The sequence below is a fragment of the Scleropages formosus genome, chromosome 10 (assembly GCF_900964775.1).
Source record: "Scleropages formosus chromosome 10, fSclFor1.1, whole genome shotgun sequence".
NCBI lineage: Eukaryota > Metazoa > Chordata > Actinopteri > Osteoglossiformes > Osteoglossidae > Scleropages > Scleropages formosus.
The window spans coordinates 15989322-16005562 of record NC_041815.1 but is presented as its reverse complement, the minus strand read 5'-3'; the positions used below and the strand labels follow the sequence as shown (position 1 = coordinate 16005562).

General features: G+C 38.5%; 1 protein-coding gene, 1 long non-coding RNA gene and 1 pseudogene across 3 annotated transcripts; 1 reads left to right on the top strand and 2 right to left on the bottom strand.

Moving 5' to 3' along the window:
- Positions 1 to 48: 48 nt before the first annotated feature.
- Positions 49 to 5571, bottom strand: LOC108928639 (uncharacterized). Of its 2 annotated transcripts, none has more exons than XM_018742669.2 (6): positions 5439 to 5571; positions 4032 to 4136; positions 3466 to 3477; positions 2371 to 2514; positions 2079 to 2224; positions 49 to 1618 (listed from the first exon to the last, which is right to left on the bottom strand). In XM_018742669.2, the coding sequence occupies exons 1-6, from the start codon at positions 5461 to 5463 to the stop codon at positions 1394 to 1396; spliced, it is 657 nt and encodes a 218-aa protein (XP_018598185.2). In that variant the 5' UTR covers positions 5464 to 5571; the 3' UTR covers positions 49 to 1393. The 2 variants fall into 2 exon arrangements, with proteins under 2 accessions (XP_018598185.2, XP_018598186.1); XM_018742670.2 differs by having other exon boundaries at positions 4051 to 4136.
- A 3692-nt stretch (positions 5572 to 9263) lies between these two features.
- LOC108928652 (beta,beta-carotene 9',10'-oxygenase-like) lies at positions 9264 to 14069 on the top strand (annotated as a pseudogene).
- A 1168-nt stretch (positions 14070 to 15237) lies between these two features.
- LOC108928701 (uncharacterized) lies at positions 15238 to 16234 on the bottom strand. The gene is made up of 3 exons (XR_001965687.2): positions 15910 to 16234; positions 15683 to 15763; positions 15238 to 15276 (listed from the first exon to the last, which is right to left on the bottom strand). It is a non-coding gene; the product is annotated as an uncharacterized LOC108928701 (long non-coding RNA).
- Positions 16235 to 16241: the final 7 nt, after the last annotated feature.

Sequence of the window (16241 nt, the reverse complement as noted above, 5' to 3'; positions counted from 1 at the left end):
TAGGTTCAATGTATGCAAAAACTACAGCCAAAAAACTTGGGGGGGGGGGAAAATTGCCTTATTGTATAAAATGCCTCAAAGCAATAATGCTGAATACAACCTCCTTTATATTTCATGTGCTACCAATCACATTTACATGAATAAGTGACACTCAACAATTGTGAATTTTAGGAAATTGGATATCTTAATTGCAGGAAAATCAAAGTATATGAACAATTCAAAGACAGCAAAGAAGTTTTTCCAAATAAAATGAAAAGGTAGGAACAAGACAGGTAGGAGGTTATACTTGAATATGTAAAGTGATCAATATGGTACTGATAAGATGATTTAGTTATGCATGTAGTCTCATTATGTGCTGACACAGCTTGCATGTGCTCAGGCAAATTGTAAGTAGGTACAGTTAATTAGAATTACCACACAATTACAAATACTACCTTCTGATTAAAACTATTAATCAGAAGTACTCAATTTCTGCATTACAGGAAAGATTTTTCAATGTAACCCTTCTAAAATGCAATTGCCTGCAATAACCAGAAAATCATACACTAAAAACTGTGGTAGGTATCGATAACAAAAAAGATGGATGGGAAAATGATGCAGAACTGGCAATGTCCCTCTGGTTAACTAAAGTTGTGCATATTCTTTATCTTAACACAGCAAGAATCTGCAACACAGCTGGTTTCATGGTTGCAGGCTTTGAAGAAGTGATCCCCCTGAGCTTCCTCATAGTAATTTAAGAGAGTCACATGGTGCAGATATAATAATTTACAATAAGACTAAACTATGGTATTTTATTAATCCTATTATTCTTCAAATGACATGTTCCATAAAAACATCCCAGTCTCAAGACACTGCTCAAACCTTTACATTCTCAGCATTTTATAGCTGCTCATAATGACTTATGGAAAGAGCCTAAAAGGGTCATATTTAAGGTTTGATTTTGATATTGATTAAAAATGCCTTTACATTTACATTAAAATCAAGAACATGTTAAAACAAAAGATGACCCAGAAAAGGAAGTTGAGTGCTGCAGAAAATGGCCATTACCCTCAATACATGACATTCCCCATAAAGTATCTACTAAATTAAAGTAAAATCTCATAACTGAATTATGTGATTCAGTACTGCTTTTGACATATGCCTTTAAGTTTTTGTGTAAGAGGGTCTAATCCTTAACTTTTACTTGAAAGACAGTTTCCAATGCCTGTTTTTAGACAAGCCATTGATTCATACTAACATTTATGTACATTTCTTGTTCAAAGTAACAGCAATATGACACTTTAATTCAGTGTGGAATTAAATCTCCTGGGACATTCATTTCACACGCATTCCTCCAACCCCTTCCAATTGGTCCCGTGTATTTGTGAAACAACAACAGCTCTACAGGTCCGTACTATTTATGCCAGAAATCCTTCTGCATCTGCAATTTCTGTGTGTCATCCTCATCATTATTTATTTTCAGGACCAGTTTGACAAGGCCTTCTGGATCATGCTCAAAGCTCAGGAACATATTGTCCAACAAGGATGATTCAAATCTGTACCTGTACAACTGACCCTCGATCTGCCTCAGGAAGAACACCGCTCTATGCTTGCTGGAGCAAATTGGGTCTGGGAGGTCCTGCACATAGAAAATCTAATGTTCAAGGCACATCCACACAACTGAAAGTAGAGGCAGAGAAAGTTGGAAAAGGAAGGACACTGGAAGTGAAGATACTGGCAACAAAAAAAAAAAAAAAAAAAAAAATGCCACAAGGGTGGGAGATCAGTGGTTTGAAATTTACAGTGATTCAATGAATCCAGTAAAAATGGACTGAAATATTTAACAAACAAAAGAGGAAATGAAAGAAATCAGCTTCATCTTTTGAAATGTGCAATCTTCACTGATCTGTGAGATGTTTCATTATGCCATCCAATATAATTACTGGTGACAAACTGATGATACATTATATATATGCTGGCCATTTGAAATCATTGAAATAGGAATCTATGTTGGTATTAACCTATACTTATATATATACTTTAATAACCGGGAAAACTTTGCAAAGCAAGGAATTGATAACCTGGATAAAAGCAACTACCTCTATCTTAGCATTCACTCCGCCGTCATCAGAGCAGCATAAGGTCCAGGTCTTGCCCTCAAAGTCCACCTGTAGGACAACTGGCTGTCCTTTCATGGGTTCTTCATCTGAGCTTCTAAGGAGCTGAATCTTGAATTTACAGTTGGCTACAAAAAGAAAAGGTTTAATGCTAGAGATCATGACATTTCAGAAAAAAAAAATACACTTTTATAAAGTATCAAAGAATATTTGCACAACTGCACAGATCCTAGCAAACTCCAGTTGACTGATGGAATGCAAGATGGAAACCTACCATTTGTAAACTGCTCCATAGTAATATCATGAAAGCCCAGTTGCAATTGATCATAGTCTCTATCCAATACCAGGAACTGACTCTGTCCATTTTGTATCATTTTAGTGATACATTTTCCTTTTTTGTAGACATCTGCCTCATAATCTGCAGATAACAAAATGATATGAAGGACAGTAAATCAGAAAGGCAGTAGCAAAACATTATAGATTGTAGCCTTGATGAAAATTTGCTATTTTCTCTTGGTCACACCAGGAGGGCAATGTTGTTCTTTTTCAAACTACACTCTGAAATTTTACAAACATGAAAAGACCGTTGAATACAGATGCTCCTCTACTTAGATGGTTCGACTTACAATTTTTCAAAGTTACGATAGCGATATGCATTTGGTAGAATCCGTACTTCAAATTTCAATCTGTTCCTGCACTTGTGATATGCGGTACAATACTCTCCCCCAATGCTGGGCGATGGCAGTGAGCCACAGCATCCACTCAATCACGCTGACAGTCTGTGTAGTGATCACACAAACGAGTGTCAGCAACCGCAAGCGTAAACAACCGATACTGTAGTGAAAGCTTTTTTTTAAAAAAAAATTGTGCACTTTCGCATTCCATCATGTCCACTAAATGCCCATGTGTGTCTCCTGCTTAAATTTGCCCAGCTGTCGGCTATGGTAAATGCTCCGAGCACATTTAAGGTAAGCTAGACTATGATGTTCGGTAGTTGCGGCACCGTATTCTTTTTCAACCTACGATGGGTTTATTGGAACGTGACCCCATCGTTAGTCGAGGAGCATCTGTACTCCTTTACAAACTGAACCACCCAGAAACACCAGGCGAACTGGATCACTCTCAAATTAAACAAACAAGGATATAAGGAAAAACACTGTAGTCAAAGGGGCAAATACCAACATTTTTATTCTTACTGTAAGAAATATTTTCTACAATCCCAACGAGATTTACTACAAAATACTATTTCATGTAATGCAACATATTTTTGGTTTTCCTATATCACAATTATCTGAACACATTGTTTCCATGGTTACAGCAGTATGCATCACAAACACTGTAAAGGAAGTAACATGTTTTCACAGATTACCTGGATTTTTAACTTCACACAGGTTCCACAGGAATGTATAAAGGGGGATGAAGAAAGAAAGAAAAAACTATTAAGTACATTGCCAAATTACGAGATTAACAAGAATACAAAGCAGTAGCACAGATTCCTTGTCTGGGAAAAAAAAGAATTATGGGAACATAAGAGTTTTATGACAGATTTATCTCCTGGTTATGAATTGCATATTGTTGACTAATTCCTTAGATGATGATGTCTTTCCAGGTTCCAGTGTGAATGCAACTGAATTCAGCTGTGCATGACATTAAGAGCTGAACTAAAGCACACAATATCAATTGCATTACTATGCACACTAGAAGTTAAACAGTACCAAGTTCAACAAGATAACGAAATAAACTGCAACGTATTTCCCCCATTACGTGACCTGTTGATATCCAGTTTTTCATGCATCTGAAAGAATGTAGTAGTGCAGACATATCCCTCTGTATAATAACAGTCAAAACTGCTGTTGTCTAGCAATCTAATACAGCGCCCTGAGAAGTGATCTGCTCAAAATGTGCACATTTTGATTTCAAAGAAAAAAAATATACCTGCATTTTGCCACCATACCTTCAAAAAAGACTTCTTCTCGACAAATGGCCACAAACTGCACACACAAGAAGTTGGCCATCTTGTCAGGAGATCTTGCATTTGTCCTAAATAAAAACATGTAAGAAATATTAGCGCAAAGGTTCTCTAATCCAGACCGTTATTTATGATCACACCTTGGAACAATATCAACTCACAGGCTACTCCTTGAACCAATTAAGTCACAAGAAAATTTCCACCCATCCAAGCATTGAAGGGGAAGGAAAAAAAAAAAAAAAAAAAAAAATTGTCCTATTCAGGGTTGCAGTGGACCTGGATCCCATCCCAGAAGGAAAGGGCATGAAGCAGGGAACACTCTGGACAGCGTAGGGCATCACACACACAGTGACTAAGGTCAGTTTAGAGTTACCAGTTCACCTGAAACTGGTCTTTGGACTGTGTGGGAGGAAACTGGAGCGCAAGAAGAAGAATTATGAGTGCAACCATCTTATTCATGAACCTATGTAATCGTGTATTCAACCATATAAGCGCTTCAGCAGCAATAAAAACTAAGCACAGCCACGTCTCCTGCATGCATTTGTACGGAAATGTTAGTGTACCTGCCTCTAAAAAAAAAAAAAAAGTAGGATCAGGAATTGTCTGAGTTTATGCACCTACTCGTGCGATGAACACCAATGCAAAGTGGAAAGAAACTAAATTTTACTTAACAATTATTATCACACGTCTGACGGTCTGAGGCTTCTTTCTTCCATGCACAAATTTTCTCTTGAGACGTACGTCGCTTTGGAAGCGTCTGCTAAATGAAATGCAAATGTAAAATATCGGGCTTTTACCCGGCTTAAGCCAGGCAGTTACCCAGCGAAGAGGGTCAAGTTTTTTTAAAAAAAAAAACACCTGTGTAGCAGGTAAACGCTAAGATGTGGAGCAGATCGCCATTTGCGCATTTCCGAATGGACGCGCAAACACGCGTGGTCTTCAAAAACAACGGCGTCTGAACCTAAGACACACTGGCCTTTAGACTCGTTTAAACGCATCGTTTATGAATGGTCACGTACAGAACTGGACCGACACGTTCCCGCAGGGGAACCGCGAAGGACCGTAGCGACCGTAGCGAGCGCCGCGAGCGCCGCGCACGCGCCCCCCTCGCCATCTTGCACACGAGCGCTTCTCCAGCAGCACCACTGCCGCGTGCGAACGCTGCTTACTAAACTATACGGATGAAAGCTAAATATGCGAGAGAGTGTCAGTCGTATGTGCAAAATTTTAACTCGGTCTAACTAACGCTACGGCTAGTGATGTAAAAGTTTTTGCTAAGACAGTTACAAACAGCTAAGCTCTCGGTGAGAGTGAAACCGTAACACTCACAGCCTCACCAAAAATTCAATAAAACGAACGACTCGACGTCTTACCTTCCGCCCCCCCCACGCTGCTCATTTAAGTGCGTGTTGAAAAGCAACGTGTTTTCCTCCTCCCTTCAACACAACTGTACTAAATTAAGGTGCGTCCTGTTTCCGCATGATGTCACTTCTCGCTCCAGCTATAATTCAGTCCACACTCACTGTCTTTTTACCGTGTTCGGTTCCTTTTTTATTATTATTATTATGATTTCAAATGTACTTTTGTTTTGAACAGTGGCCTTAAATTAAAAGCCGAATCGCTGCGCTGTTTTCTTCAATAAAACCTAAATATTAAACGACCTTATTATATTATTACACCTTAATGCATTTACACAACTAAAATAACCTTGCGATTGACATGATTCTGTAGGGTCTTCCTTCCTTACAAAAACGAGTAGTGTTCCTTTTTCTACTGTGTTACGTAACAACTGGACTGTACAGTACTCAAGAATCACGTGTCTGCATGCAAATCTCTCCTTTTGTTGGTGTTTTGTTGGTGTATTTTTGTATTTCTTTTTTCAGAGATGTAGGTTGCTTTGGAAAAAAAGCGTCTGCTAATAAATAAATGTAAATGTACTGTTTTACCTTATATTATTCTTTTTCGGTTGATCTTGTCATCGCAAAGACACCATGGAAGTTCAAGTTTTGCCGTTCATCAGAAATTCTCAAGTACAAGCAAGTGTTGGAGTGTTTCGGATGTGCTGACAAAACCAGAACTCGTGCTGATCCACGTGGCATCCAAGGACCTTAGGACCGTACTTCAACACCTCTGGGATACTACTGACCCACTGCCAGACCATAAACGCCCTAAGCTTTGGACAGCAACACTTAATGTGTGGCACATGGCACGGGTGGCTTCTGTGCCAAATGTAAAACACTCCAGATAATTGCTTACATACCCTACAGGTTTCCACAGAACACAATACAGTACTTGTTCATATCACCATACTAATTCATTTCAATATATCACTAAGTCCTAAATGAAAAAGCTCTTGTTTTTTCTGTCTTGTACATCTAGAGAAAAGAAAGCTAGGGTTTTAGGTACCCTTTATGAAATACTGCTGTATGCTATCCAATGATGGGCACAGGGTACAGATGGAAAATGAGGATGACCCCAGAACTGATCCCCAAATGATAATTGCCAACAAATGGTTACTAAGGGATTGGAAACTGTTTTGGAAAGCAGGGTTAAAGATGATCCATCTTTTTCATTATGACAAACAATGTTGTGGAATGTATCATAACTTTTCAAAGCCAAATTCAAAATCAGCCTGCTAATGTTTCTTGATATGTGATATTCTGAAGATGAGCGACTCCTGTGGTTTTCATTTCCTGAGGATGTGGGCTATCTTTCCTCCACTGAGAGGTATTAACATCCATGGAGTGAGAGTTTCAGCAGCATATAAAACATACTGACCAGTGAATTTATTAGACCTTAGATTTTGCTAGTTTGAAGGAAGAAGGAATTTACCAGATGCTGTATATTCATTTATTTTTAAAATAATTTTATGTTGAAAAATACATTTATTTCTGTAAGTAAGATTTATTAAAAATTAAAGAAGCCAGAGGGTATTGTTTCTGCAAACTGAAGTTGTTGAGCTTAGGACACAGATATCCAAAAACAGAACATCAGTTTATTTTCCTATTTTGATTTTTTCAGACCATGCTGGGATAAATGATTTTCTGGTGCAAGTGAAGGATTACAGAACTTACATTTACAAGAAGAGGACCGTAGCAAATTATCCTGTTTTATGTCTTTTAGTCTTTTTTCAAGTTGGAAATCTGGCATGCTAGCACAATCATACTGAGAACACAAGACGATTAGTAACTTATTAGGAATCTCAAGGTTTTAAAATAGTCTTCCCCCAGATGACTTCAGGCTACAACTCTTGCCACTCTATGCTGAGATATAAAGAAGAATATCCAGAAAAAGGTCATTCCTTAGGGCAAGGAGCAGGATCACCTGGATGCGTTCTGTAGAAATCCTCAGTGAATACAAGGTCCAGAAGGTCTTAGGCAGGCATCCAAGATTGCGACTCTAGGATGTATCCTTCCCAGTCCACCAGGTAGAAGATTTTGTTGTTTTATCATTTGGAGTCCAGAAGGGCCTCAACAGAGTGCACAGGAGAGCCATTTACCACAGCTGAAGGTGAAGGTGAGACCAATGGCTGGCTTTGTAGAACTGGACTACTTGACTGTTAAACAACCAGAAGTTTTTCTCCTTTTCAAAAGAGTTTTTGCCACAAATGGGTTACCATGACCTTCTAGTGAGCTAAGTAATATTAGCAGAGTAGTGTCTTGGATTAATTTTTACAAGGTCAGGAATAATAATGGATCACATCTCCCTTCTTGTTGTCTGTACATGAGAGAACATGGCCAGTGTCAGAAGAAAGTGCATACATAATCCAGATATATTTTGTTATATCTCTGGCTGCTTCACTACGTTAAAGAAGTGATAGAATTTCACAGGCTTTGTGAGGAAGGTCTTATTTTCTGTTACTTTATTTGGAATGAAACTGGGTGACCAAGAGAAGCTGGGCACCACATTCAGTCTGTCACTTCTGTGTTGAAAATCTGAGACAACAGACTAAAAGCTCCACACCACTGGAATGCCAAAGTTTAAGGTTTGTATGATTTAGTGTGTGATCTTGATTTACCCAAGGAGGCTGCATTGACTGTATTGACTCTGCCCAACTACTTGTCCAGGCCATTGTAACTTCCCGTCTGGACTACTGTAACTCTCTCCTGTGTGGCCTTCCCTCTACTGCCATCAAACCTCTGCAGCTATTACAGAATGCTGCTGCATGAGTTGTGTTTAATTTGCCAAAGCGTTCCCGCGTATCTCCTCTACTCATTTCTCTACACTGGCTTCCTATAGCTGCCCGAATCAAATTCAAGACCCTGGTTATTGCCTACAAACGCATCAATAGAACTGCTCCCGGCTATTTACAAGACTTGATAAACCGCTACACCCCAGCCAGACCCCTTCGATCATCTACTTCTGCTCACTTGGTGATCCCGTGCACGAAAAGTAAAGCACGGAGGTTCTCGATTCTGGCTCCGTTGTGGTGGAATGACCTTCCTCTCTCACTCAGAACTGCAGAAACTCTGTCTACATTCAAGAAGGGTCTGAAAATTCACCTTTTCCAGACCCATTTCACCCAAATCCTCCCTGGACCCGGAGGTTGAAAATTACAGACCGGTCTCTCTCCTCTCCTTCCTGTCTAAAACCCTAGAGCGGGCAGCCTGTGATCAACTGTCCGATTTCCTCACCCGGAACCATCTCCTTGATGGTTATCAGTCTGGTTTCAAAGTTGGTCACTCCACTGAGACTGCCCTTCTGGCGGTATCTGATGCTCTCCAAGCTGCTAGAGCTGCCTCTCTCTCCTCGGTCCTCATCCTCTGACATTGCATTTCCTTATTTGTGAATCTTATAATATTAAAAAAAAAAAAAATTGGTGGGAGGGTATCGGGATTTGTCTATCCTGTGTTTTATGCACCTACTCGATCAATGAACCTCGATGCAGCCAGTGGTAGGGAACAAACTAATGTAATGCATAAATTGTACTTTTGCTGAGATGTACGTCGCTTTGGACAAAAACATCTGCTAAATGAATAAATGTAAATGTAGGATCTCTCCAACTCATGTATGTGTAAATGTTCATGCACTGTAATTTCATGAGCATCACCAGATAAGCCTTTATTCAGCCGCTACTCCGCCATTGTATCTGATTGTTTGTGTATCTTATAGTATTTAAAAAAAAAAATTGGTGGGAGGGTATCAGGATTTGTCTATCCTGTGTTTTATGCACCTACTTGCGCAACGAACATTGGTGCATGAAGTGGAAGGTAACAAACTAGGTTTACTTGAAAGTCACGTCTGCAGCCATGTCTCTTTCTCTTAATGTAATGCATAAATTGTATTTTTGCTGAGATTTACGTTGCTTTGGCCAAAAGCGTCTGCTAAATGAATAAATGTAAATGTAAATGTAAATGTGGAGCGAGCCGAAGAATCACTTGGATGACTGCTATTTCTGTTTGGCAACATTTCTGGGTTTAGTTCAAAGACAAAATCGGCAGTAAGTTACCGGAATCTGCAATCTGCAATAAAACCAGTTCCCCATTCTGAAAAAGTAGCTGTGTCAGATTTCTGAATGATTTAGTTTGTGATCTTGATTTACCCAAGGAGGCTGCAGAGCTGTTGGGTTTGAGACTGAGTGAAAAAAATCTACTCACCACAGGAAGAAATTTTTTTCTACAGAAAAAGGGAGACGGGCCTCATACGTTTTTTCTTTAGTACCGAGGGTGGTTTTGTGAATTGCACTGATGTTGAAGACTGAACCAATCTACTGAATCCATAAAAATTCATGTTTGTATATGGTGTATTAAGTGCTTATCATACTTAGTTCCATATCTAATTACATTTCTCAATTTTAGATGAAAAGAAATAATTAATATTTGTCTTCAAATCATTTGTTTATTCTTGCAACTGTCATGCCAGTAAAGAATAATATACAACATTTGGAAATATGAGAAACCTATTTTGTAGAAAAACTTGATGTGACAGAATTTTTTCATGGGATTTTTGAAATCAGCAGCCTCAAATTAGGTAAAATGACCACTTTTTCAAAAAAACAACAAAATTTTTTTTTCAAGATGGAGGGTGCTGTTTTTGATCTACTGAATGAATGCATCATAAAGTTCAAAATGTAATTATTCTAAATGCTGTAGATTAGTACTCAGTGGTAATTATTTCAATGTAACATTTATTACAATGAAATGACAATTTCATATTTAACTGCATCTAGCCTTTCAACAATAAAGAGATTATTAAATTCAAACAAGATTCAATAATAATTTATTCAGTTTTGCTTAGGTTTTAACCAACCAGTGTCAACAACCGCTTGTGCTGAGTGGGGTTGCAGCAAGCTGGAGCCTACCCTGGAAGCACAGGGATACACCCCGGACAGGACGCCAGTCCATCACAAGGCAACCCAAGTAGGAGTTGAACTCCAGACCCACCACACACCAGGCATTGGCCAAATCCGCTCCACCACCACACCCCCCGCTTAGGTTTTAAGAAATATGAAATATATTTAATACCGTACTGGCACAGTTCCAACAAGTTTTGAACTGGAAAAAATAAACAAGGTACTTCTCTAACAGGTTTGACATGGTTTCAACTGATGATTAATTATTGGGACCTGAGCTGCAGCAAAAATATACATATACAGTTTTGGCCATGACTAGGGTTAACAACCTATACCTTTCTGTATTTAAACTGCTTTTTAACCAAATGATTAATGCCAGTTTTTCAGTATTGATGGGCTGATACTCTACTTTTACTTCACTCTTCTGCATCTCAGTCATTGAAAGACAAACACTGACTCTGATTACTAAAATTTTATGTATGTACGTCAGTGAAATATAACCTCTTTATGAAATTCAAGTTTAAATGCTATTCTTTCTGTCAGTTTTCAAGGGTTGTAGGCCTCTATATAAATGGAAAAAATGTGGTAAGCATGTCTTATGTGGATTTTACTTAAGAAGGAAACAGCTTCAGAACTTAAAATGCTGAAGCTCTCTTAAAATGTAAAATAAACATGCTGTTTTACAAAATCCAAAGCTGAAGGACCAAGATTGTCTAGCTAGTGTATAGCCATCTGAGCTATTTCAGCTGTGAAATTTAATATTCAGACTTCTACTACAAAGTATTTTTCAGTGGCTATAAGCTTTCTGAAGAGTTTTGTATTCATGGGAACTAGCAAGACTGCTGACATGTGCATTAAATGAGTAATCTCTTTTGTGTGGTTTTGTTGCAGAAATACTTTGTTGGGTAAAAACAGGATGGTGTCTCAACAGCAGGGAAGCGGAAGAACTAGCAATTGTATAAGAAGGACCAACTTTACAGTAATGTACATGGCCTACCATGTATTTTCAAGCTGGTCCAGTTTGTGAACCCAGTCATCACAAGGATCCATGGCAACATCCCAACTTGGATTAAACGCAGCTTCCTCTGGAATGGGCCGGACAAATTTGACTTTGGAAATCAGCGATAACGTGATTACATCATCTGTCAGAATTTGGAACAATCACCATGGCTGACCCTTTCAGAAACTTTTTCCAGCATTTCCTGTCACACTTTGATATGTCAGGTGAGGTGCTATGGCCTCAGAACATTCTCTGCAAAAGTAAAGTTTTTAAAAGTACATGTGTAAACCAAGGCTATGCATAAGCACACAGACAAAGCACAGATTTTTTTTTTTGCAGAAGAGTGCTTGCAAATATGAACAATGTAAAAATGTGTAGTGTGTCTATGTGTCAAAGAGAGAGAGAGCTTGTTCACATCTTTTGTCCTCTCAGAGTTCACAGATAAGGCCAGTGTAACTTTAGTGAAATACAAGGGAGATTATGTGAGCACAGAGACTAACTTCATGCATAAGGTTGACCCTGAGAGCCTTGAGATCAAAGAGAAGGGATCCATCATTATGGAGATGACTTTAGGTCCAGGATGAACAAATATTAGTTTATTTGCTTTGATTCATGTATAATTATGACTTCCAAGAAATGTGATATTATAGAAAACCAATCCTTTGATCCTTCAATTCAATTAATAATTTTATTCCAGGGTTTACCTGGATTACACACAATTGCATCTCCTCAGACTTAAGCAGCCCTATTTTTCTTAAGGTGCCTTCTGCATCATTTGTGTACTACCAAATGAGCAGATGGCAGAAGGGACCCTGGAGGGAACAACTGTGGTCTGTTCTATGCCTGCATTAGAGAAGCCAAGCCCTTCTATTACCATAGCTTTGATGATGAAAGCCTGTTGAACTCCACTTGTTTGAAAAACACATACAAATACATTTTAGCTATTAATAAGTGATTGGAGACATTGTCTGTTTCATACACTTTTGTTTTTTGACCCTGTCATTTCAGCAATGATGCAGAATTTTGTGGTGTTCTTTAAGCAGCCCATTAGAATGCTCCTGTTTAAAATGGTGACTGGAAAAATCTGAGGGAAGGGGATAAGTGATGGAATCTACCACAATCCCACACAGGAAACAATATTCCATGTAAGCAACAACAACGCAGGCAAGATAAACCTTGATTCTTCTCCAGCTACAATCACGAACAGCTACTTCGATCACCACATGACAAATGGACAGTGCGGCAGCCGCTGTACAGTAGCTGAGGTTAATGTGGGCCTCTGCATCAGAATAAAATAGACAACTGATCTGATTCAAATTCAGTCATTTTTTTCCTCACAGCCAAACTCAGTGAAGTTCTACAGCAAGCCACTGTCCACCATCCACCAGACAAATGCCTTCAAGGAGGATGATTTCATAGTAACGAGCTTGCGCTATTCTGACAATGAAACCACCATCAGTAATTACATGACCCAGAATATGCACAAGTCAGGGGAGGCTCTGGATGAGGTACTCAGAAATACAACACTTCACTCATTAGCATTCACTCAGTACAGACTCATATTTGGCATCTGCAGCCTGATGCTGCTCTGCTACGGGAAAACAAGCCACCTTCTCAGCTTCTAAGAATAGTTCTATTTCCTTGAATGCCCTAACCCAGAACACCTCTCAACTTAATTTTGTTTGTGTCAGATTTACAACACACTGTGCAGGAAGTTCCCTCAGTAATATATTCTGCCTCTCAAAGTGAATGAAAGCACACCCAGGCACAAAACCTCATCTCCTATAGGTCAATCCACAAGCACTACCATTAAGATTTCTACCAATAAGGTAAGCAAGACCTGTACGGGTCTGCATATGCATGACATGTAACACAAGTAATGTAATTAAAAATATCCCTGAGATATCTGATGTTAGATACTGATGTAAAATTGTGTAATAGAGTATTCTCAGTTTTAATATGTACTTACTGCTCTTTCTCTGCAGGCATTTTGTGGCCATGAGGATCTGCATGGTGATGACCTTCTTGAGTATGGAGGCCTTGAGTTTCCATAGATCAGCTATGCAAGGTATAAAACTAGGCTCTATCACTACTTCTATAGCTGTGGTTTTAGACACCTGGAGGGTGACTTCCTTATTAAAGATGGACATCAAGACAAAAATTGTCTGTTCACATGTACAGGTGCCACTATCATTAAACTAAAATATATACATATTTACCATACACATAGTGAAAGCAGCAACAGAACAGAAAACGATGTAGTTTTTGATTTGTTCGCTATGACATTGTCTTTTTGTTGCTGAAAAGTTAGTTACAGTGAATTTTTCATACATGACATTGTATATCTTGCAGAAGTGTGGTGTCATCATGACTTCTACCCATTCTACCCAAACCAGAAATACAATTTATACCCAGTTTCGATCTCCAGTGCATGATTTGACCCAGGATCTGGTGTGTGTAATAAATCCCTATAGTAGATTTGAAAAACTGATCTTTTGGTCAATGCAGAACTTTGGTCAACGGCTGACTTCTGTTCAATTGTTTTAAGAGAAAAGCACCTTTAATCTAGTGCTGGATGCCAAAACTTCTGAGGAAACTGGTAGAGCAGAGGTGCCAGTGAACATTCCTGATGGCTTCCACAAAGCCTTCAAAGCCACCACTTTAGCATTCATTACAGAACAGCAAGGAAGTGAACAGTACAAGACCATCTGAGCAAAATGCTCTTCATTCACATGTGTTAGCAATCTGGCAGTGGTTTATCATGACTTGTATTTCAGTAATAATTTTTGCTACTATAGATTCAATGGTAGAGTTGCAGTTAATACTTCATTCATAAGAGGGGGAAAAAAAAAAAAAAAAAAAAAAAATGTTTTTTGCCCTGCTCTCTTCAGCCAGCAAAAAAATCCCTTTTAATTTAAAACATGAGATCTGAAATATACAGCATATTTAATGTCATGTAAAACATTGTTACAATTTCATGGGCCTTGTAAACACATGCATCTGTGGTATAACTTTTACTGTTTTCACTACATATATTGTAAAACACAGCATTTTATACTCACAAATAAAAAAAAAAAGACTACATGAAACAATATGACAGAAACTGCCTGTCACATGCTAAAGAAAAACACTGCACTGGTGCACACATCTTTACATTTTTAAAAACAAATTTACCTCAAATTTATCAAACTATTTTATTGTTGGACCATTTTACAAATCCACATTTAAGGGCTGTTATCCCTGAAGTTTATCTGAAATAACTGCTAGAGACTGTTTGAGATGCTCCTTTTTCTCCCTCAGGTGAGATTCCAAACCCCTGGCTTCCTTTAGGATGTCTTCCAGCTCCATTACCTGAGATACATCTGCTGCAGCCCTCTCACTGTAGGAAGAGGACATGGTCTATGCTTTAACAGGCCTCAGGGACTTAAGAGCAACCATACCTTACGTGTTAAGTATCAAGACAATTAAGGCAGCAGTGGACTACAACAATTATACAGAAGTAGTCTACAACATTAATTCCAAGTATGTGCTTAATACTTTGAAGCTTATGAAATATTGACTTTTGACAAAAATCCTTACTCAAAACCTGCATACAAAAAACTAAGCTGAACCAACTTAAAAAATGGTCTCACTCACCTCATGACATCCGCATACTTTGAAAACAACATATCAACTTCTTCTTTTGCATCTGTTATTCACAAACACAAAAATTTAGACAATTTCAATATCAAGAAACAGCATGCAGAGAGCAAACAAAATTATAAATATCTAACTATATGTTCAGCATTTTGTGTGGCATGCACAGCTTACCTTGAAGCATAGCTTCGAAACTTCCAGCAATATTCAAAGCAGGCAGTTTAATAGAGGAGGTGTTCTTTTCTGCAGGAGACCTTTTACAGTGCAGGGATGCTTGTTCCCCCTATATACAGTTATCGAACAGCACGAAGTTGAATCACCGCAGTAACTACAGATCACTGCACAATAACAAGCTGATTTGTCTTAGCTCAATATATTCAATACAGCACAAGGGGAGCGGGGAAACCCCCATATTTCTTGTAGTATTATTGCCTCAGCATTAGCATTAGCTTCCAAGACCCTAAAGAATGCAATACGTCATCATACGTTTATTTGAGGCATACTCGTAGAGGTTAAAAATATATATTTAAGTATTAACCGATTACTAATATTCAGAGTATTCCAGTAGTAAAGAGCAGCACTGACTCCAGTTGGAAAAATGACCCAATAATAATACTACACTTATCCAGAAAATATGTTGACCATTGCCAATGGCATTGCATTACAGTAAGTAAACCAAGTTTCCACACCTCTGGGATTAAGCTCGTTTTAGTTCTTTTACTGTCCATCTTGTCAGCGTCGTACTCCTGTTTTGAAGTTGGTGTTGTACCCTACAAATAAACGTGTCCGTAACGAGGTTAAAAAAAAAAAGAATTAAAAGTCCACGTTTGCTATAGAAGGACGTACGTACACGAGGTAATTACACACTCACGCTAATCAACATTTTTTACTTTTTAACTTAACTGTGTTTAATTACCCAGTAGCTGACAGGTCCCAGTGCCGCGGCAGGTGTGAGGTGGGATTTTCATATAAAACTTATAAACTCTTCCTACTGCTACAAGCAATACAGCTTTTAAAACCGGTACTTTTCTTGACGCACAGAAAGTTAAACTGACGTGGCTCGTGCCGCAGCGCATGGCATGTGTTACCACACAGGCAGTCGAACTGCAGCAAAACATTTGTTTTTCACTGTATTTTTAATTTACACTTAGTTTTAGTTCGTTCTGCAAAGTGTTAACAACTACGAGTCAGGCGTTAACTTTGACGATTAGTTCAACCCTGTGCTTTTCGCCAGATGTTTCACAGAGA

Excerpts from the sequence above, each read along its gene's own strand:
- LOC108928639 (XM_018742669.2), bottom strand. The coding sequence starts at position 5,463 with ATGAGCAGCGTGGGGGGGGCGGAAG. Across the intron at positions 2,225-2,370 it reads TATGGAGCAGTTTACAAATG|CCAACTGTAAATTCAAGATT; the intron begins GTAGGTTTCCAT and ends TTCTTTTTGTAG. Across the intron at positions 1,619-2,078 it reads GAGTGAATGCTAAGATAGAG|GACCTCCCAGACCCAATTTG; the intron begins GTAGTTGCTTTT and ends TTCTATGTGCAG.